The sequence below is a fragment of the Colletotrichum acutatum genome (genome assembly GCF_030867785.1).
Source record: "Colletotrichum acutatum strain CBS 112980 chromosome Unknown BDZ83scaffold_179, whole genome shotgun sequence".
Classification (NCBI taxonomy): Eukaryota; Fungi; Ascomycota; class Sordariomycetes; order Glomerellales; family Glomerellaceae; genus Colletotrichum; species Colletotrichum acutatum.
The window spans coordinates 44,109-65,393 of NW_026849173.1; the positions used below are offsets into that span (position 1 = coordinate 44,109).

Consider the following 21,285-nt stretch of genomic DNA (forward strand, 5'->3'; position numbering starts at 1 on the left):
TCAATTCCGCTGACGTCTTGCGATACTCGCAAATGGACGTCGTCATCTATAAAACATATTGCTTCATCCATAGAATTGAAGCTCTGGAATGGCGATGCTCTTGCTTTTGAGTCCAGCCTCCTTGCCGCGAATCCCACTACGAAGCGCGTCTAATCTGACGGTTCCGAAACACCACAACGAGAGTCGAGTCATTTTGGCGGCACGCCGTGCGGACTGATCGGACTACAATCGTCTTGCGAGAATCCTGCTGAATTACGGTGAGGTCGCTGACGGATTTCAATTGCGCGTCAATTAACGCGCCACATCGCGGCGGCGGCGTGACGGCATCATCTCTGACTTTCGTGAAAAACACCACAACAAAATTCGAACTGGCATCGTGATATGGCTTGGGGGGATACGGCAACGGCACGTCTCATGAGTAGGATATATCAAGGTCAACTAATACATAATCACATTGCAGAGTACAGTCACACAATAAGGGATAGGAGAGAGAATTTTGTGACGAGGTAATGTCAATTTTCTGAAATGAGGCCTTGACTCAAATGCTGCTTGTATGCATCCGAATCCTGTATGCCTATGAAGAACCTGAACCCGTGATCCCTGATGAAGTTCCAATTCCTTAGCTCAATGGCTCATACCAATTCCCTAATCCATGTGTCTCATCCAGGCCATTCCAAGTGAGGAACTGCCAACGAGTGCATAGCTAGACTTGACTCCCTTAAAGGAAGTACATCAGGATGGCGCCAGCAATGGCGCAGACGATGATGACCTCGGTCTTGGAAGCCTCGGAAGAGGCAGTCGGGGTCGCGACGGGCTCAGTGGTGGAGCCAGTCATGCTGACAGTGCTGGAAGTCTCCTGGATTTCGGAGGAGGTGCTGGTCTTCTGAGCGGAAGAGCTCGAAGCAGACTCCAAGATGGAGGAGGTGGTGCCAGCGGTCTCGGTGATCATGGGCTGAGAGACGCTGAGGCTCTGAGTAACCTCAATGGCAGAGCACATCTGGGTGGTCACAAGGGTGCACACTTCAGAAGTGAGGACTGGGGAATCAACGCGTTAGAAAATTGCGCTTCCGAAGGAGAAATGAGACTGAAACTTACCAGTGACAGCCGGAGAAGCGATCTCGGTAGGATGACCCATGCCAGGATCATGAAGGAAGGTCGTAAGCTCGTAGGAGCCAGTCTCTGGATGTGTGTGAGCCTTCACGCCGCGCTTCGCGAATGCTCGAGAAAGGAAGCTTACCAGTAGCGCCATCATGCTGAACCATAGGATCGGCGGTCATCGTAGGGCCAGTGCCCAGGTAGAAGGTGTAACCCTTGGCGATGGATGAGGCGCGCATTTTGAATGCTGTTGTGGTGTGGAGGGGTTTGGTGGTATGAATAGAATGTATGGGATACAAGGTGCAAAAGTGCGGTTGTTTGTGGGCAAAAGTGTGTGACGTGTTTGCGAAGTTGAAGAGTGGGTGAGAGGGAAGGAAAGTTTGGGAGAGGGAGGGGAGAGAGAAGATCTTTTTGTAAAGGGCAACAGGAGGGCAAAGGCGACGAGATCACTCAGGGCTGGGTGGGTGGTTGAACCACCCTTTTCGATACCTTAGGCCGTGTGAACTATGAGGCTATTAAGGAAGAAGTTCGCGATAGTTAGAGGTACGTACGTGCCCCTGGATGAACTGGTGATTGGCCGATTGGGGTGGTTATGCGGGTTGAACATCTTATTTTGGAGGCGGGAGCTATGGACGAGGATTAAAAAGAGAAAAACGGTGCTTCGGAATTTTCTCATTGGTCGATAAATGGTTTGAATCACTGATTTATTATGAGAAGAGCGGGTTTGGGTGAGAGTGGCGGCGGGTAGATCACAGATCAGGCGAGAGCTAGGGGATACAGAAGTTCACAAAAGAGGCGAGAGCCAGCGGGTGGAAACCCCAAAAGGTGAGAGCAGACGACCTGGAACACATACACATGAACTTGGTGATAAGAATGAGGTAGCTTCTTGAAACGGAGGTCACAGTCATAAGGTAGTTTACAATTAAGGCGAGAGCCAGGTGTACATGCAATCTCAAAGGGCGAAAGCAGAAGACCTGACCACATGTCTTTGAAGTTAGTGATATGTGTAGCTTGTTCAAGAGGCTGACAAAGTTGGCCACAATCAAGGCGAGAGCTGTCTTGTAAGAGCCAGCTTCAAAGGGCGAGAGACCAGACGATGTGGGCTACATGGCCATCATACTTTGAGTGTAGACAGCTTGCTTGAGTAAGGCAAGATGAAGACAAGGCAAGTCACACATATAGTGAGAGAAAGTAGGCCGAAGTGAAGTTCTTCATAAAGGGCGAGAGCAGGTTGCTTGGGCTCCATGGTGATGGAAACTTCCCAGGAGAATAGCTTGGTTGGGCGGACCAGGAGGTTGGCATGATAGCTCACACTGAGAGCAGATGCCTTAATTCACGTAATGGCAACTTGATATATATAAGGTGGACTTGGTCTCGCCTTTTTGAGATGGGCACAGCAGCTTACAAAAGGCGCAAGGAGTAAGGCCCAAGGGGAGTAGAGATGGACTTCAAAAGGCGAGAACTGATCGCACATCTCCAGATAATATATATAATATGATTGAGTTTAGGAATGGACAGGGCAGCTCAGCTCATAAAAAGAGCTGGAGCTGGGACTTGGGTGATAAAGAAATAAGAGACGAAAGCAGAGGTAAATGATCAGAGCAGACGAAAAAGGCGAGAGCAGAAAACGATAGATGGGTTTTTGGGGATGTGAGATCATTCAGTGACGAATTTTCCAGAATGACTTCCTCAGTCCATTCCCATGGAGGCAAAAGGCGAAGAAAAGGATAGGCAGGTCAAGCAGCCTAAACCTATCTTTTAGCTGTCAGTCAGCATGGAGAAAAGAGCTCGTCTGATGATTGTTCCCCTCTGTTGAATGACCTGGTGTTTGCACGAATTTCAGATAGACACTCGTTTGGACGGAATTCTTCATCGGATGCTCGTTCAAATATGATTCACATGAGAAAGAGCCATGGAATCAGACGACTTAGAGCACATGGGACTAATGAGAGTTATGCAAATGCATGTCTTTCAGAGAAAAGCAGAAATGTGATGGAGAAGAAAAGACTGGGGGCGAATTCTGTTCAGGTATAAGGCGAGTACTGTTAAGTAAATCTTGAGGAAAGTCTTTGTGGTAGCGTGCAATGCTTTCAAGAAACCGTTGCCAGGCCGATGATGGTTTCTGTAGACGTGATAGAATTTGCATAAGTGTAGCTACTAGCTAAGCGGAATGGGAACCATTGTACGGGCCAAAAAGGTCCCCTTCAGCGCCGACAACTCAACTTCAGCGCAAGGCACTCCAGAAGAGTACAGTGGCATCTGGAAAGAAACAAAAATGTGCTGTGATCTCATTCTCTGAAGCGTGGCAAGTCAGCACTGATGTTATAGATTGATGATAGGGTGCATTTCGATTCTCAGATCATGGAAGCCAACTCTTTGATGTACTGTTTGTTTTGATACCACCGTGGAGTCGAATGCTGAATCACAAGTAGCAAGCATTGGATGGTATCTTCTAATGTTTATGGTATGAATGCAGTGGGACTTTCTCAAATTGGAAATCAACAGAGTGGCAATGTGTGAGAAAGTGAAAGTAGCCATTAGCAGAACGGTGTGTCGCTTGATCATTATTGTGGTTGACAAGATGGTAAGCAAGGCTGAAACAATGAGGCTGAGGAACTCCTTCGTTACAGTAGAGCTTCTGGCTATTGGGGCTTATACGTATAATCGTGAAATCTGTCTTCAAACTCTCACTGTTCTGGTTTGTCCTGGCATAAAGGCTGAGCAGAATGGCGAATGGATGGTCAGAACATTTGAATCGATTAAACATCAAATCTAGATACGCCTAAATCAACACCATACTCTTCTACAAGTGAAGCACTTAAAACTCTTAAGCCTGACGGAGGATGAACACGAGACGGAATAATTATGCTTCCGCGAGTTTCCCGCATAGGTATTTAACAATTTGTCGTCGAGTGAGGGCCCTCTATGTCGATTGCGTCCTTGGCTATGACACTCAGTGCTACGCGCCGACTCTAAATGACACGTATATGAGCAATGTCAAGAGCATGAGGAAAGCAGGGCGACCGTACGCCTACGACGACGTCTTCGGAGACGAGGAAAGCGAAGGGAGTTCGTGAGATCTAGTGAGGCGTTCACAAAACTTGAATGAGAGAGTGATGGAAGGTATACAGGCTGATGCTAGATGAAGTTGGAACGCCTTTCTTGGTGATTTGCGATCTCGCAGTGAAATTATTGCAAGTGGAAATTGAAAATGGTTTCTTAAAGGGGAAGGACGAAGGTAACGCGAGCAACTTGGGACATATCAGTACTTCGGCAGCACGAAGAAATGTCCAACTGGCGATGTAGATATACATGAACCATAAGTCGTGTGATGAATTGAGTCACACAAGGTGTCGCAGTCAGGTCACTCAGAATACAAATGAACGAGGAAGGTCTGGAAGTAGAGATATCAAGTGAAGAGGGGTATCATTCATCGTTTAATCATCATCTACCACAAATCCATCAAACCCATCAAATCATTAAACCACATATCACACTCTTTCCTACCCTCAAATTCTCACCCAAAGATCCCAGCAACAACAGCCATAACCCCAATATAAACCCCCGATGCCAACACCCCCTCCGTAGCAGCCACCCTCGCAGGACGATCCGCTCCCAGACTACTAAACAACCCCGCCTGCGCCACGCCAGCAGCAACGCCAACAGCAACCAACAACACGACAGCCATACGCCCCACGAACCCCGGGATCACAGCAAACGCGAGAATCGGCAGCAAAAACGCTGCAGCGAAAGCGATGGCGAGGGTGGGAAGATATCCTGTTAGAGCCGAGATGAGCAGGCGGCGAATACGCTCCGCCCTGTCTGTGCTTGGGCTTTCTGGAGTCAGCAGGGAGGACAGGGAGGGCATTTTTGCGTGGCGCGGTTGAGGGGTGCGGAGGTCGTCGCTTGAGAAGCTGGAGTTTGAGGCGGAGGAAGATGACGAAGTTGGGCGGGCGAGGGAGACGAGGTCGTCTGCGGGATCAAGGAAGCGTGTTTCGATTTCGACTATGGGGTTGTGGTTTGCAAGGTAGGCGCGGTAGAAGTCTACGTCTTGGGGGTCTGGGTTGGGGAGGTGCTGTGTTTCTCTGAAGGATGAGAGGACGTGGTCTGCGGCGTGTTAGAGGCAGGGAGATATGAGGTGAAATGCAAACGAGGAAGCTTACTATATTGACTGAGTTTATAGCCGACTTTGCCTAGGATATCCGTCTTGTGCCACTGTAGCTCACCCGCGGTGAGGGAGTCCTGCCTCCTCGACGCTGGCAGAAAACAATTCTGCATCCGCCGCGTTTGCGTGTCAGCCGTGTCGAGGCGGTGAAGCTGCTCCTCCAGCTCGGCGAGCTCGTCCTGCAGGTGAAGCAGCAGGCGGTGGTTGAGGGCCTCGAAGCGCCGGTAGATGGGCTTAATGCTCGACCGTTCCGTGTCGTCGCCGGCGCACAGCTTGGAGGCGATCAGCTCGTATCCCGTGAGCGGGAGTTTCTCTGCCCTGGGTAGGTGCTTCGGGTGGCCGTGGTGCGTGCCGGGGAGACGGGGCTGGAGGGCGTTGGGCGGGAGGTGAGGCAGGTTTGCGGTCCCGCGCGGCATCTCAGGGGTGCCGTAGTGGCGGTAGTCGCGCTGCCGTTGGCCGTGCCCATGTCCGGGAGGCATGGGAACCTCGAACTTGCCGGGCATGGATGGGGAGTCGCCGTAGATGCTGTGGTCCGGGCTGCTGCTCCTGTCGGTCTCGTGGTCGCCGGCGCCCGTTTCGGAGAAGACATCGCTTTGGAAGCTGCTTGAGGCTGTCGAGGTTGTGCTCCGCGTCGAGGGCGACTGGTAGCTTGCAGCGGCGGGGTCGGGCATCCTCCAGTAAGATGACTGCTCGACAGAGCGCTGGATGGCTTCCGGAGTTATGTTGGGTGAGTCTGGTTCCAGGTAGCTCAAGACGTTGGATGAGGAAAGCTGCTGTTGGGTCTTGGGTGAGCGGCTTTGACGACGGCGCTTAAGGAATGACTTGTCGTGGGCTCGCGACTTTTCACTTCCTCTGCGCCTGGGCCACGATGCTTGGGTGATGGTTGAGCCGCTGCCGCTGGAGCTGCTGGAGCCGTGAGTTCTCTCAGTGAGAGCTGTGAAGCTGGTGAGGGTAGACTCTGTAGGTGATGCTGGACGGACTGGTGCCTCCTCGTCCTGTTCTTTCTCGACAGGGACCACCGTCTCATCTGAAGAAGATTCTTGGTCCGCGGTAGTGATGAGTTGCTCTGAGACAGACCGCGCGAGCTCTATGCCAAAGATGCGACGTCGCGTCGGCGAGTCTGGGTTGGGGGCGGGCATGGACGAGTGCCTCCGGACAGTTGCGCTCCTGGGGCGCGATCGCGGGAGTCCAACTGGCGTTGACGTGTCGTCGGCCGACATGTGATGGTCTGGATGGTCTCTAGGCGCAACAGTCTTATCGCTGGTGGCCTGCGCAAACGGCGACGAGGGGGCCGGCGCCGGGACGGCGTCGACGACGCGCATGAGTTCGTCGGCCGGGTCCGGGGCTAGCCACCCTTGATCTGTGGAGTGGCAGTCGTCCATAGTGGTGACAGGGACGTCGGCCACTGAAGGAGGGTGATAAGCCGTGGACATTGTGGTGTTTTGACGGTAAAGCCTGGATCAAGTGATGGACGTCGGGATCAGGAGTTGGGCAAGTCTCTCCCTTGAGATAAACTTAACGGGACGCCGAACCGAAGTTGGGGTCTCCCTCGCGGTTGAGTAGCTTGAATGCTCGGGCAGGTATAATACTGTGACTGTACGGATATTCGAACTGACACGAGCTGGAATGTGGCCCGTTGTATGGCGAAGGATGTCTCAGATTAGTAGATCTAGGGCTACTGCGAGTCGCACACGAGGCTGCGGTAGCTTAATACACATTACTAGAAGGTCGTATTGGTTGGTAGTGAAAACGGGAAGTGCACACGAAAGTGTCGGGCTCCAGCAATAGACGAAAATAAGGGAGAGTTGGAGGATGGGTGTGCCCTCAAACGCTTGCTCGGAGGTTTGGGAGGGACGGGATCGGGCTGGGGAACTCCCGGGATGTCCAGTTCAGATTCTGGGGAACGGCTTCAGGATGACAGCGGCAGAGGCTGCGGTAGCATCGCGGTGAGGGTAGCGGGCATCGAGTTTGTGTGTGTGGCGTGGCGAGGGGCATCTGAACGATCATTTCCCAACGAGCATGGCAGGGAGGGAGAGCAAATGGTGGGATGGGAACTTCATCGTTGGCGAGACTGTCGATAGGGGGTAAAGGAAAGGGAGGCAAGGAAAGGGAACGTAAGAAAACGTGGAAGAGCAGCGCCGTGTGATCGGGTGAAGAGTGTGTCAGCCGTTGACGGATTTGTTTCAGATGACCAGGAAGACTGGACCAGCGAGCTCCAACTTTTGAAAGGTGTGTGTGTGACGGACGGGCACCGGCGTTGGGCTGAGCTGAAAGATGGATGTGGTGGTGGCATGTGGTGGCATTCGGCTGGTGGGCTTGGAGTCGTGGTACTTCGTATTGACTGAACCTTGTTGCAGTTGAGATGCGATCAAATCGAAATGTGTCAAAGGCAGGATAACTTGGAGTTGGAATGAGCAACTTGTAATGTAGAAAATACCCTGGTAATATTGAAGTACCAAGGTAGACAGGAGACTCGAAAATGGAAGCGCAAACGGCGACCCAAACGTTCCATTCCAGTGCCGTGGGACGTTCCCACAACGGACGGGCAAACGTTAGCTGCATGGCGGCATGGCGGCATTGCTTGCCTGCGTGGCACTCACTCCACTGATTTCCAGCGCATGTGCGCCATTCTTGCCTTGCCTTAGGGGATGCAATGCATGTACCATTATGTCAGCACCCGAGCCTGAGAACCTGGCACTTCCGTTGCGGGACGGATCCGAAGAGGCCCGGAAGCCCCTGCGGCCCGAGAAAATGGGTACGTATCTCTGGGAGCATGCATTTTTGATGCGACGGGAGCTTCCAGGTTCCCATGAAGCTATCGCAAGCTATCCCAAAGATCAATCTGGAAGACACCTACAACCCAACCACCAACCAAGCTACCAGATATCCAAACGTAAAGCTGTAATGGTCGCATAGTGGCGAATTTCAACCACCTTGAACCTCCTGTTCGCCCGACCCTCCCCCTCCAATCACGTCCACCTAGGGAAGCTTCGTAGCCACTGGTCGACTGACACGAGTCCTTCGTAGAAGAGAGTGTACAACATACAAGCCAAGCAAACCGGCCTTTACGATTCCAATCGCTTCGAATCATCGACCGACCAATTCAAAGAGAGCGCAAAGCTCGCAGCCCCCGATCCAGCCCGTAAAAGACTGTCACTACCACCGATTATACCTCGAGCAAAGAGTTCCCTCCCCGAAATGGCGCGCATACCGACCCGCGAGCTGGCCCGCTACCTCTTCAACGGTCAGCTCTCCCGCCAAGGCTGTTTGTCCTCGACCCGACGACCATACATCCGCCTGCCGGCCCGTTCCGCCCTAGCCCAGCCATCGGCTCCTCAGTTTGGAGAATCGAGGGCAACATACGCTACAGCGCAGACTGCGGCGGCAGCATCGCAAGAACCGCCGCCGGTACCCTTGAGGAAGAAGCTCAAGGAAGAGAAGAAGCAGCTCAAAAAGGAGACGAGAGGCCAAAAGCCAAAGGGAAGCACTCAGACAGTCGAGGGCTGGGAGTTGACCGTCGGCATTGAGATCCATGCTCAGCTCAACACGGCACGGAAACTCTTCTCGCCCGCTGCGACATCCTTCAATGATGACCCAAACTCCCACGTAGCGCTGTTTGATGTCGCCATGCCGGGCTCTCAACCGAGATTCCAGGAGGAGACTCTCATACCGGCGTTGCGCGCGGCGTGTGCTCTCAACTGCGACATTCAGCCCGTCAGCCGGTTCGACAGGAAACATTACTTTTGGTGGGACCAGCCGTCGGGTTATCAGATCACGCAGTACTACGAGCCCTTTGCTCGCAACGGCGAGATCGAGCTCACTGCCAGGGACGGCATCGCCGCAGAAGACGGGGAGAGTGTCACAATCGGCATCCAGCAGATCCAGATGGAGCAGGACACCGCCAAGACGCTGGCGCAGCCCAACGATGTCTCCTGGCTTGATTTCAACCGCGTAGGCATGCCTCTGATTGAGATTATCACGAAGCCGGAGCTCCACTACCCGCGCACCGCCGCCGTCTTCGTCCGCAAGATCCAGATGCTGCTGAATGCCGTAGATGCCTGCGTGTCCGGGATGGAGACGGGTGGTCTGCGTGCTGATGTGAACGTCTCGGTGCGGAGGACAGGTGATCCGAATACCCCGCTCGGTACGCGGACGGAAATCAAGAACCTGAGCACGATTAAGGCTGTTGAGGACGCCATCATCGCTGAGCGCGACCGGCAGATCAAGGCGCTCGATGCGGGCGAGACGATTGCGAGCGAGACGAGAGGTTGGACTCTGGGCTCCAAGCATACCCGCCGTCTGCGAGGCAAAGAAGGCGAGGTGGACTACCGCTACATGCCGGACCCTGATCTGGGGCCTCTAGTGATCGGTCAAGATCTCGTGGACCATATCAGGGCCTCCGTCAAGGAGCTACCTGACATTGAGCTGACGGAGCTGATTGAAAAATACGGCTTGACGGCCAAGGACGCTGTCTCCCTCATGTCACTCGACGATGGCGGCAGGCTCGAGTTCTTTTACAAGGTCGTCGACGAGCTCCGAGGTCAACTGGAGAGCGCGGGCCTGGAGACCAACCTGCACGATTACGCTTCCCTCGCCGGCAACTGGATCCTCCATGAGTTGGGTCGACTGACGACGGATAAGGCCGACCCGGATGCCGCTCAGCGAACCTTGGCGATCTCTCCAGATGGCTCCTGCGAAGCTGTACCGCATTCCGCACTGGCCGGGATCCTCTTCCATCTCCAGAAGCGGGATATTACAGGCAAGGTCGCTAAGGAGCTCCTGGTGGCTCAGTACCTTAGCAACCTCGACGAATTCGACTCGGTCACGGACGCCATTAAGACACACGAGTTGTGGTTCAAAGAGATGACGGAAGCAGAGTATCGGCAGCTGGCAGAGGAGGTTGTCGAAGGAGAGGACAAGGTCTTGAGGGAGTTCATGGACAAGAAGAAGAAGTACCCTCAGGGTAAGCTCATGTACCTCGTCGGCAAGATGATGCGCATCGGCGAGACGGAGCGGATCGACCCCTCGGGCGCTGAAAAAGTAATGCGTCAGCTCATCAAGGAGCGGACGGACGCGCATCAGGACTGATTTCTTTCTCTTTTGAGTCTCTTCTCTACCTGCCGGAGGGGAATATTTGACCCCGCGTACGTGCATCTAGGCACGCTATATTGTACAATGTATCATAACATCATAAGAACTCGATAATACGAGTGTAGGATAGCAGGGTATTTCCAGCCTCCCTTTTCCGTAGTCCCAAGAAACCTTTACTTTGGACTACTCGTTGACGCCGCCGGCCGAACGTCTAATTTACTCGGCATGAAACCAAAATTGATATTCTCCCTCTCCCTCACAAATCGCTCGATGCGCTCCTCCCGCCCCTTGCCAGCCACAGCCTGGCCCTGCCGTCTAAGCGCCTCGCTGATGTTGGCCTCGTGCGCGTTCTTCTTCTCGAGGAACGTCGCCGTGCTATTATCCATCCTTGTCGTTTGCGCCACTGTGCCCACCGCCAACGCCGCGAGGACCAGCGCCGCAAAGCTGGCGTTGGACATGTACATTGGCTTCTGCCTCTCATTCCCGCCGTTGGCCTGCCGTTCGTGCCACCGCTCCCAATCTTCCCAGGTCGCGTTCATGGCAGGGGAGTCACCGCCATTCCGCGCGTAGCCGTGGCGCCATGCTTTATCGGCGCGGCGGTAAACTTCGTTGATGTCTTCTGGCGCCGCTCCTGTCTTGCCGGGGATGTGCCAGCCGAAGCCCCAGGCGTCGTAGGCGCGGCGTTTGTCCGGGGAGCTGAGGATTTCGTTTGCAAGGACGATGAGGCGGTAGCGTTCTAGGCGGGTTGCTGCGGGCAAGGAATCGAGGGCTGTGGCGTGGTGTTTGTCTGGGTGGTATTGTTTTACGAGCTCCGCGAAGCGAGCTTTTGTGTAGGGTGCTGCCTTGTCTATTGCGAAGATATCGTAGGGGGTGGGGTTCTTGCAGGTTGGCCATGGGCTGCCGGTGCCGCCGTTGTTGCCTTTTGACGATCCATTGTGAGGGGGTTTGTGGTTTACTGTTGCGTAGGATCGTGGGGTTGAGGGTCGTGTGCTGTGTGAGGCGGGGTGTTCGCGGGATGGTCGTCGTGAGGGTGGTGACGTTATGGATGTGTGGTGTGCGGGGACGGCGAAAAGGTTCAGGACGTTGTTGCTGGAACAGATGGCGAATGCCGAGGACGTCTTGAGGACCATGGCTGCGGTTGAAGATGTAGTTTATCTCGGACGCGGATCTCAAGGAGGTTGAGGGGAAGGATCGAGGACGAGCATCGTTTGAGGTGTCGTCGTCGGGGTTTGTATAGAGGGAGCTCGGCGATGTAAGTGGCCTGGGGATTGAGAGAGTTTGGACGCCGGTGGTTCGACTTGCACCAACGGCTCATCCAATTGACGCATTCGTGCTCAGTGCTCAGCGCTCAGACTCCCAGGTGGTCTTCCTCCCAGGGCAGTTACTGCAGTCTGCCAGTGCTCCTCCCCAAGCCGATCCGATAGCTCCGCTGCAGGAAACGAGTGGAGCGGGGACGGAGAAGTACGTACTGTGAAAGAGTGAAAGAGAGGGATCAGGCCAATCGGCTGATGGAGGGCTAGCCGGGGTGAGCTCGGTAAGGGACGAATGGCATGGCGGGAGAAGCTCTCGGTGAGCTGGGTCGGGTCAATGTCACCACCCATGATCCAAGACCTACCCTGACACTTTCAGCACTTTGATCATTGTGGTGAGAGACATTGAGCATTTTAAGCTTATTCTGCATGTTTGCACCAAAACGGAACTTGATAGAATCACTCTTCAAAATCAGCAAGAGCTCCCGCGAGGCTCCTACCTGCTACATAAGATACTTACCTAACTGATGTAAGGGAGTACTTCCTTCGGCAAGAGAGGTCACGTGTCCCCACCTGCAACGCTAGACCAGGAAGGCAAGGGGTCCCGCCCCGACGACACAGCTGATGCGCACCGAATGTACTGGGACCGGGGGATTCACCACCACAAACTTGCTTCCAGGTCCCAGACGACTCTTCCTCCACACAACCACACACAACCACACTCCTCTCAACCACGCAAACCCAACCATCCCATACAATCCTCTTCGCGCTGCACCTCGTGGACGAAACACATTTTACGCTGTTTCAGTAGCCCGAGTCATCCACAGACGACACAAACATTTCGCAATCGCGCAACCCACGAACAACGCACCACAACCACGAACCACCAACCACATCCCTCGACTTTCCTGCACCGAAACTCTGCCCGAGTCTCGGTCATCCATCCACACTTCCAACCAGCTTCCCTCCGGCCACGGAACCCACGACGAAGCCCCACGCGACAAGTGACGATTCCGCGAATATCGAATATTCCTCAACGACGATCGCTCTTTTTTGCTGTCGTCGATTCCCACATTACCTGTCTGCTTTCTAATACCTACCGAGCACGACTCGCCCCTCGACTCACATCGCGAAGTGGGGAAAGCAAAGCCCTTTCGCGCAACAACCCTCAACGACCGCATCGCACCCTCTTCCCTTGCCTTTAGGCACATATTCCATAAATACACACTCAAATGGCGGAAGCACTCGCAGACAAGCTCAAGGCAACAAACTTGAGGTTTGTCCCCCTCCCCACCAACCTTCCAGGAACCCATGGTCGAAGGCATGTTGGACTGACTTTCGCAGCGATGGCGCCGCATCAGATGACTGGAAGAAGAGCTTGAACCTGCCTGCTAGGGACAACAGACAGCAGACTGAGGTATGTACGGGCAAGACCAACACCCCTTCCCTCATCACTTCCTAGGAGCCTACCTACTCACAAGCTTGCTCCCAGGATGTCACAAACACCAAGGGTCTGGAATTTGAAAACTTCCAATTGAAGAGAGACTTGTTGATGGGCATCTTCGAGGCTGGTTTTGAGAAGCCGTCGCCCATCCAAGAAGAAGCCATCCCCGTAGCCCTGACTGGTCGCGATATCCTCGCCCGTGCCAAGAACGGTACTGGAAAGACTGCCGCTTTCGTTATTCCCGCCCTCGAAAAGATCAACCCCAAGGTTTCCAAGATCCAAGCCCTCATCCTCGTCCCCACTCGCGAACTCGCCATGCAAACATCACAAGTCTGCAAAACTCTCGGCAAGCACCTCGGAATCAACGTCATGGTCACCACCGGAGGTACTGGTCTTCGAGACGATATCATCCGCCTCCAGGACCCCGTCCATATCGTGGTCGGTACCCCCGGTAGAATCCTCGATCTCGCGGGCAAGAACGTCGCCGACCTTAGCGAGTGCCCCATGTTTATCATGGACGAGGCCGACAAGCTTCTCTCCATCGAATTCACCCCCGTCATTGAGCAGCTCCTCCAGTTCCACCCCAAGGACCGCCAGGTCATGCTCTTCTCCGCCACCTTCCCCCTCTCTGTCAAGGACTTCTCCGACAAGAACATGGTCAGCCCGTACGAGATTAACCTCATGGACGAGCTCACCCTGCGTGGTATTACTCAGTACTACGCCTTTGTCGAGGAGAAGCAGAAGGTCCACTGCCTCAACACCCTCTTCTCCAAGCTTCAAATCAACCAGTCCATCATCTTCTGCAACTCCACCAACCGTGTCGAGTTGCTGGCCAAGAAGATTACCGAGCTGGGCTACTCATGCTTCTACAGTCACGCCAAGATGGCTCAACAAGCAAGAAACCGCGTCTTCCACGACTTCCGCAACGGCGTGTGCCGTAACCTCGTCTGCTCCGATCTTCTCACCCGTGGTATCGATATTCAGGCTGTGAATGTCGTCATCAACTTCGATTTCCCCAAAAACGCCGAGACCTATCTGCATCGCATTGGTCGCTCTGGTCGTTATGGCCACTTGGGCCTGGCTATCAACCTCATCAACTGGGATGACAGATTCAACCTCTACAACATTGAGAAAGACCTTGGAACCGAGATCCAGCCCATTCCTGCTAGCATCGACAAGTCCCTCTATGTCTACGAGAACCCCGAGTCCATCCCGAGACCCATTTCCAACTTCCGCACCGGCCAGCCTAGCCAGGGCCAGCTGCAGCAGCAGCAACAGCAGCAGCCTGGTCAAATCCAGGGCCAGCAATTGCCTCTGCAGGGTGGCCCCGCACCGGGCAACTGGCAGACTCAGCAGCCTCAGCAAGGCCAGCAGAATGGATACCAGGGCGGCGGTAGAGGCCGTGGCCGTGGCCGTGGTGGCTACCGTGGTCAGAACCGTGGCGGCTATGGCGGCCGGGGACGTGGTCAAGGCCAAGGCCAGGGTCACCCCCAACCCCAAGGACAAACGTCCTAGGGTTCCACCCATCTCATCTCTTTAGAAAGGCGTTGTGGCGTATGCAGTCGCGACGGAACACGCGACTGCGTTTTGTTTGGATTGTACATAGTTCCTCTTCCTTTTCTTCTCTCCTGATTTTGGAGGCGACACGGCACGATTAGACTGGGTCGGGCATCTCATCCATGCTCATCATGAGCATCATGAGCTTTTAGGTCCCCTCACCACTCACGATCACGAAACACGAAAAACAACTCGATCAGACCTATACGACTCGTCGCTAAGCAACAAAACCTTCGTCACATATTCGCAAACTTTTGGCCTGTACCATACCCCAACGGATCTTACTGGTCTTTTGTTTGGCTTCTTTTCTTTTTCCTTCGGCCTTCTGACGACGGGCACTTTCTACCCGGACTGGAAATGCATGCTGTCTGGAGACGACAGAACGAACAAGACGACAGGCTGAGCCATCGGAAAAATAACATCAACCACGGGGCGTGACGTCTAGCATCAGACGAGCCACCACACCCCTGGCATGGAAATAACCCGCTCCCATCTTATCATGTCATGTGCTTCTTTAACGACGGCGTTTGGGGGGAAACAAGCGGCTGAAACGGTATCAGCCCGGAACGGCGTTCGCATGGATGGCGGGCCACATTTGATTTCTGGTGGACAAAAGGGGAGTTGGCCCTCGCGGTCGAGGGCGGCAACACTATGGGATGAGGGCGGTTCGGTAACTCATCTCTGGTTTATGCGCCGCGGTGTCTTTTGAGTATTAATCAATCGATCGCGGAGACGACTGATGTTGGGATATGACACGGAGGGCGACGGGGTGGCTGGCATCCAACGGCGTCTGTCGGAGCACGATTCTCATCATCGTGCATTTTCTTTGGCAGGGGAAGACTTGGTTGGAGGCCCTCCGTCCGGGGTAGGAGGAGGAGCGTTTGTCGTCGGTCGACTGACAAAGCCAAGATACTACTTCTTGGCGCCCGAACTCAAAACGGAGGTTTCGACATGATCCGTTACGCATTCTACGCCTATGCCCTGCTTCTTGCGAGAAGGCAGGCTCGACGGACGACCGCAGAAATACCCGAGTATCATTACGCTTCTTTTCGGCTCTCTTGAGCTCAACCTAGCCCGGCTCTTTGAGTGTCTCGTCTGCCTTGCGAGGTGGCGCAGGCCTCTGGGATGAGCTGGCTTGACTTGGGCTGTTGGGAGAGCGAGCGGCCTCTTTTGGTACTCACATCAACAAGAAAACAACGCAAAAAAAAACTGTTTTGGGAGAGAATCGCTGGATGAGCTGGATGGCTCTCGGACTGGTGTGGTCCTCAGTGTATCACATACTGCCTATGGGCAGAATGTGTCATGGACTGGAACCGGTGGGTTAGATAGTTGTCTGAGCATTTGGAGTGGCAATCAAGGCACAATTCTCTCTCATAATTATTTCTTCTGTGATCTCTGATGTAATGCGTAAAGTCTGTCCTCGTTGGGCCACCAGCTCGCTGTTTCGGCTCATCTGGTTGTCGTTGCGACGCACGATCGACGCGACTACTGCGATTCAGACTGCCGGTCGACATGTCTGACGGGGACGCCACAGCTGGTCTAGGGCTATCACCGGAGCGGCGTTGATAAGTCCATGACTTGGGAAATTATCCCATGTGGCAGTCGTAAACTTCTTCGTAGGATACAACAAGATAGACGGTGTACAGGTCCTTGATTTCACCCAAGGAAGTTATGCTGTATTGGCTCCTTCGCTCGAACATACAAGGAAAAGCGATCAGCCGATACCAGCCTGGGCCGAATACGTGTCTGGAGGGTGGGCTATTGGTATATAAGGGCCTCATTCGTGCCGTTGGTGATGAGGCTGCCAGAGCGAATTTGGGGATTTTGCCGATGATCGTCCAGTGTGGTGTCGCCAAGATCATGCTAGGATGGAAGTCCACGACCATGGCAGAGGCCCATCGGCGTTAGGATTCAGATGTAAGTATATTTCATTCACCGATGAGGTGTCTTTGGGTCGCGGTCGACTTCTTGCGCTTATTCGACATCGTAGATGCTGGAGATTCTGGGCGCGGCCAAGGGTTGAATCTGAGGATTGAGAGCGGCGTCTTTCTGGATGACCTTTGAGAGATGATGTGGCTAATGGCGCCAGGTCCCGCAGCCAGATTCTACAATTCGACACTCCCAATTTCCTCCCGACGCGGGTAAAAATCCATTGCGCGGTGTCTGGACTCTCTGGTTTGCCGGCCGGGAGGTTCTTTTATAGCTACTGATCTGCAGTCTGCAGTCTAGACATCCAGGTAGGAATCCCAAGTCCGATACCTCTTCAAGTCCGAGGTTCTTGGAACCAAAACTCTTCAGGAAGACGTCCCCGTCATCACCGAAATTGGGCACCGTGTTCCTCATATCGCTACTACGGCATGCAAAAAGATTGAGATCAGAGCATAGTCACTGCATGTACGCGCCGCTACCTAGATTTCCTGCACGGCGCATCGGAGCTCACGAGGAGCGCTTGAAAGGCGAGGGATCTAGTTTTTGAAAGCGCGGGGCGTGTACGTATTTCGGGTAGAAATATAATCACGCCGTTGTCGTCAATCTCCGGACCCTGTGAAAGCCAAATAACCATTTGAAAGGTCAAAGTGGCACAAAAAAGTCCGGGTATGGGAGGTTGGTCACGGTGGTTACAGTCACGGTCATGGTGGCTCGGCGCTGTTGCGGAGCGCGAGCAACTTACCTCTGGCGCGCTCTCGACTGAATCAGTCTTTCAGAATGAGTATTTGTCGCGGAGTGAAGCGCTCGATGTCTGTTTTGGCACGAGTTTGGCGGGCCAGAAAAATAGGAAGAGAGTAAAGTCAGCATGGGGACGCGTTGCGGTATTTATCCACCCGAATATTTCTACTGATAGGTATCCATACCTTATCTAAATATGCATCTATCCGCACGGCCCGCACTAGCAATTTCTAAAGCGATGCTATGCATCCCGATTCCATTCACGGCTTAGCCTCGCTTTTTGTGTCCTCAACCTCCTTGGATTTGATGCCTATGGCAAACTTCCTATCATTGGACTCGCCGTTTGCCGCCGGTCCTTCCAAGGATGGTAGAGAAGAATAGTACCCAATACCGAAGTAATGAGGCTGCAATTCGCTGGCTATCGTTCATATTAAGTGTATTCAATCACCTCCGTCACCGATTAATTTAAGGAGCAAGTTGTGAAATTACCAAAGCCGCTTCCCCGTGTCCCTAAATAACCATGGCGCGCATCCCGTTTCCGAACCGAGAACCCTTGCAGTTAGAGATTCATGTTCTCTTCTTGAGCGGACTTATTCCTCCTAGACTTTAAACAAACAGGCACGGGTTATGTCCAAAATCTACTTGAGGAAGGAGACCTGGTTCTCACTCCATTCGCTTCCTTGGCTATACTCATTCAAGGTAACCGTCCCATGGCTGTCCTGCGATGGGTAGTGAAAATACCGATTTTCCTCCATGGTGCAGGTAGTGTGCCAGCCTGAAATCTCGTTTGATAAATGGAATTGGTAGGTGCTAGGACGTGATCCAGATGTGTAGGGCCAAGGGCGATGGGGGGTTCTGCCTTGATGTCGCGTTATGCTGGGCAACCAGGCTTTCTTACTTGTTAGTCTGCAGCTGTGATTCGCTGAGCGAGAAATACGCCTTGTGCGCATAGCATTGCCTCAGTGCTTCTCTAGTCGCCAAGGTGCGGCCCAACCAAAGAACGGTCCAACCGAAGTGTGGCCCAACTCTCTCAGTCCCAGCCTGATCAATCTTTTCAGGCATCTGGTGAAACTTGACAGAAACCACAACAAATCCGATTGATACCGAGGAATATGGTAAGTAGACCCGTTCGCCGAAAGAAGGACCTTGGCGCGACCTCCCTCCGCTACAGCAGACTCACAAACGGAAACAGGCCGACGCGATAGGAACCGCCGCGAGCGTTGTCGGCCTCGTTGTTGCGCTGCTGAAGACTATTCAAGAGATTCGAAAAGCCCGAGAGCGAGTGAAGAACGCGCCAAAAAGACTCGACGAGATCTCCTCGTTACTCCAAATCACGTCGCGGACGGCTAGTCTCGTCAGAGGGGAGCCCAGACTACAGACGCCTGCGGTTGTCCATCAACTCGAGATACTGAACGCAATCGCGGAGGAGCTGGCACAGCTTTCAAATATACTGGAGAAGAAGAGCCGGAAAGACCCGGTTCTGAGTTTCTTTGGTACCTTGAAGACACAAGATGCAGATGAGACTGAGCTGGCCAACATTACGAACCGTTTATCCGATGCCAAGGCAGAACTAGGCACTCGAATACGTGCCATTCATGTAGGTCTGACGGGGAACCTAGAGGATGGCTTCAGAGTTATGCTCAAGGTTCTCGAGGAAATCAACTCAAAAGTGTTCCATGTGCTGGGTGAAAATCTTATTCAAGTTGACCGACTTCGAAACAGAGGTTTTACAATTGTTGGTATGTGTATACCTTATGAATCCCAGATTCAAGAAAGATTACTCCCGCTAACCATTTTTCGCACAGGGAATGGCGCTATCCTTCTCGGGCCAGCTGATATTCAATCCTTGCAATTGGAAGAGGAGCTCCCATCTCAACGGTACACCTCCGGTGGCAGTACGCATGAACCTTGGTTGCGTTAGAAACTTGAGTTTGGAGCTAACATATTACCTTCAGGTCATGTACTGAACTTGTCGGCTTTCGGCGACTCCGAGTTTCTCTCCAACCTTTCTTCCATCTATCCCGATCTAGACACCATATTTCGTTACCATTTTGGATACCAGAGCTCGGCAGTTTCTTTCAATTCTAGCAGGCTTGCTAGTGATCTACAGGAAGAAAAAGGAAAGCCGTTCATCTTCGTTAACGATGAGACTGGACTGGGCCATTCCATGTTCTCATTGTCAGTTCTTGAGCATTTTAGATATCGAAATGATATCACGGCTTATTTCTTTTGCAAAGATCCTCAAAGCGATCCAGGATCACCCATCACAACGTCAACAATTCTCGGTGGATTGGCCTACCTCTTGCTTTACAATTCTTATCAACCGGAGCTTCTGACGCGAATGAATTACACCTTTAGGCACGAGCTCAAAACATATACAGCCGAAGTCTTCCGAGCCAGCTTATTCCATCGCATGCTGGGTGAAATTTTTCGACATGCTGCTTCGCGGCAAAGACGCCCTATTGTGATCGTAGTCGACGGAATAGACTTCGAAGGCAGCGAGGGGGACCGTGCGGACTCAAATATCTCTCGCCTGATATACCACATCCAGCAGCTCCAACATGAAAATCCGGAAACCTGTCTGAAATGGGTCTTGACCGGAAAATTCTCAGATACCTTACGGGGGCGGCTTTTGGAGTTAGGAACGGATGCAGACACTACTGAGATCATCCTGAAACCTGATGATGTGGCAGCAGCCTTTGGACTACAAAAAGCTGTTCAACTTCCCTCTCGCCTAATTTTTCTTGGCATCTGCTGTTAGTGAATGAGTGAGCCTACCACCAAATTACTAACAGCCGAAAACTCTTCACCTCCCCTTGCCGGAGCCCGCATCCGCGATGGCCTCACAGCCGCCGTCGGGCACCGGACTGATGTCGGCCGACCAAGCCGACCCCGAACCAGGCTCCGGGACACCTCCGGAGCCGAACCCCACCTCAAGAGCTAAGCGACGCCGCGACGCCGAGGCACAGCCGACCCGGCCCAGCCTAACGGGAAGCCAGCTTGATGCCACCACCGACGCCCCTACCTCGGCCGAGGGGCCCGCAGCCTCTACCGCATCTGCTCCGAGCGGATCTGCCACAGGGTCCGTCTTGACAGCCCTTGCAGAAGAAGCTAGACAGTACGAGGCACGGAAAGACGTCTTTCTGACCATTGCACGGTCCGTCGACAGCGTTGTCGCCAGCTTTGACGGTTCTAGAAAGCAGATCGCGAAAGAAGCCACTGCCTATGTCATTCAAACCCTCAAGAGACTGATCAATCACGAGACAAGCCCAATAGCGGCCCGGAGTTGGGCGGCTGTCGTCGCACCGATGGGGGGCAACACCACTGCGGCGACCCGGAGCGGCCAGAGCTGCCAGAGCTCTGCCCGCCCGAAGGCCACACTCCCCGCCGAGGATCAGCCGCAGGCGCAGCCGAAGGAGGACCTCCGCATCTTTGCCCGCGTCCCGGAAGAAAGCTTAGCGGCCGCTCGGAAGATCGCACCGTTCGCCGTACGACAGATCGTCTGTAAGGCCGTTGGCCTGGGGCTAGCGGACCTTCCCCACGTCTACCATATCAGCACAGGTTACTCTCTGAAGCCGCGAAACAAGCAAATACAGGAAAGACTACTTACAAGTAAGGCAAAGCTGGCGGAATGCCTCGGCGCCCACCAAGTCGAGACGCCTATCAAGTGGCACACATACGTTGTGCCGCGATGCCCAACAAAACTACACAGCATTGGCGGGGACGTCCTGGACCCAGCCACACTCGTTGAAGATGAGGTCTTCGCACAGACAGGACAGAAGCCTGTCCTTGCTCGACCGTCCCGCCTTGGGCCCAACCCAGTCACGAACGAAATATCTTGGCTCATATCATTCACATCAGAGGTCACGCCCTTCAGGCTCTTCAACCAAAGCGGCAGATCTCTGCCCATCAAAAAACGAAGGACGCTCATCCGACATGACCCCGGCTGCCAGGGCTACCACGCCAACCGGTTCTGCGGACGACGACCGACTTGCAGCAACTGCGGAAGACCTTCC

At 53.6% G+C, this 21,285-nt stretch overlaps 7 protein-coding genes across 7 annotated transcripts; 4 read left to right on the plus strand and 3 right to left on the minus strand.

Moving 5' to 3' along the window:
* Nucleotides 1-718: 718 nt before the first annotated feature.
* On the minus strand, nucleotides 719-1,421 carry BDZ83DRAFT_735492 (uncharacterized protein; the record flags this gene model as incomplete). The annotated part of the gene is made up of 3 exons (XM_060512969.1): nucleotides 1,238-1,421; nucleotides 1,096-1,179; nucleotides 719-1,035 (listed from the first exon to the last, which is right to left on the minus strand). Exons 1-3 carry the CDS (start codon nucleotides 1,332-1,334, stop codon nucleotides 719-721), a joined length of 498 nt encoding a protein of 165 aa, XP_060358637.1. The 5' UTR covers nucleotides 1,335-1,421.
* Nucleotides 1,422-4,612: 3,191 nt separating this feature from the next.
* On the minus strand, nucleotides 4,613-6,399 carry BDZ83DRAFT_591801 (uncharacterized protein; the record flags this gene model as incomplete). The annotated part of the gene is made up of 2 exons (XM_060506478.1): nucleotides 4,613-5,202; nucleotides 5,259-6,399. The coding sequence occupies 2 exons, from the start codon at nucleotides 6,397-6,399 to the stop codon at nucleotides 4,613-4,615; spliced, it is 1,731 nt and encodes a 576-aa protein (XP_060358638.1).
* Nucleotides 6,400-7,828: 1,429 nt separating this feature from the next.
* Nucleotides 7,829-10,348, plus strand: BDZ83DRAFT_657237 (GatB/GatE catalytic domain-containing protein; the record flags this gene model as incomplete). The annotated part of the gene is made up of 3 exons (XM_060510948.1): nucleotides 7,829-8,015; nucleotides 8,086-8,153; nucleotides 8,288-10,348. 3 exons carry the CDS (start codon nucleotides 7,829-7,831, stop codon nucleotides 10,346-10,348), a joined length of 2,316 nt encoding a protein of 771 aa, XP_060358639.1.
* Nucleotides 10,349-10,524: 176 nt separating this feature from the next.
* BDZ83DRAFT_757710 (uncharacterized protein) lies at nucleotides 10,525-11,481 on the minus strand (the record flags this gene model as incomplete). Its single annotated transcript, XM_060514931.1, has 1 exon — nucleotides 10,525-11,481. The coding sequence occupies one exon, from the start codon at nucleotides 11,479-11,481 to the stop codon at nucleotides 10,525-10,527; it is 957 nt and encodes a 318-aa protein (XP_060358640.1).
* Nucleotides 11,482-12,135: 654 nt separating this feature from the next.
* On the plus strand, nucleotides 12,136-13,030 carry BDZ83DRAFT_136128 (uncharacterized protein). The gene has a single exon (XM_060501251.1). The coding sequence runs from the start codon at nucleotides 12,237-12,239 to the stop codon at nucleotides 12,804-12,806; it is 570 nt and encodes a 189-aa protein (XP_060358641.1). The 5' UTR covers nucleotides 12,136-12,236; the 3' UTR covers nucleotides 12,807-13,030.
* On the plus strand, nucleotides 12,722-14,937 carry BDZ83DRAFT_136122 (P-loop containing nucleoside triphosphate hydrolase protein). Its single transcript, XM_060501250.1, has 3 exons — nucleotides 12,722-12,877; nucleotides 12,946-13,018; nucleotides 13,094-14,937. The coding sequence occupies exons 1-3, from the start codon at nucleotides 12,834-12,836 to the stop codon at nucleotides 14,558-14,560; spliced, it is 1,584 nt and encodes a 527-aa protein (XP_060358642.1). The 5' UTR covers nucleotides 12,722-12,833; the 3' UTR covers nucleotides 14,561-14,937.
* Nucleotides 14,938-18,204: 3,267 nt separating this feature from the next.
* On the plus strand, nucleotides 18,205-20,065 carry BDZ83DRAFT_641146 (uncharacterized protein). Its single transcript, XM_060509538.1, has 5 exons — nucleotides 18,205-18,384; nucleotides 18,462-19,008; nucleotides 19,075-19,164; nucleotides 19,225-19,447; nucleotides 19,507-20,065. The coding sequence occupies exons 1-5, from the start codon at nucleotides 18,382-18,384 to the stop codon at nucleotides 19,625-19,627; spliced, it is 984 nt and encodes a 327-aa protein (XP_060358643.1). The 5' UTR covers nucleotides 18,205-18,381; the 3' UTR covers nucleotides 19,628-20,065.
* The last annotated feature ends 1,220 nt before the right edge of the window (nucleotides 20,066-21,285 follow it).

Coding starts and splice junctions, on each gene's coding strand:
- BDZ83DRAFT_136128 (XM_060501251.1), top strand. CDS start 12,237: ATGTACTGGGACCGGGGGATTCACCACCACAAACTTGCTTCCAGGTCC.
- BDZ83DRAFT_136122 (XM_060501250.1), top strand. CDS start 12,834: ATGGCGGAAGCACTCGCAGACAAGCTCAAGGCAACAAACTTGAG. Junction 12,878..12,945: donor CTCAAGGCAACAAACTTGAG/GTTTGTCCCCCT, acceptor TGACTTTCGCAG/CGATGGCGCCGCATCAGATG. Junction 13,019..13,093: donor ACAACAGACAGCAGACTGAG/GTATGTACGGGC, acceptor GCTTGCTCCCAG/GATGTCACAAACACCAAGGG.
- BDZ83DRAFT_641146 (XM_060509538.1), top strand. Junction 19,009..19,074: donor CAGAGGTTTTACAATTGTTG/GTATGTGTATAC, acceptor TTTTTCGCACAG/GGAATGGCGCTATCCTTCTC. Junction 19,165..19,224: donor ACGGTACACCTCCGGTGGCA/GTACGCATGAAC, acceptor TATTACCTTCAG/GTCATGTACTGAACTTGTCG.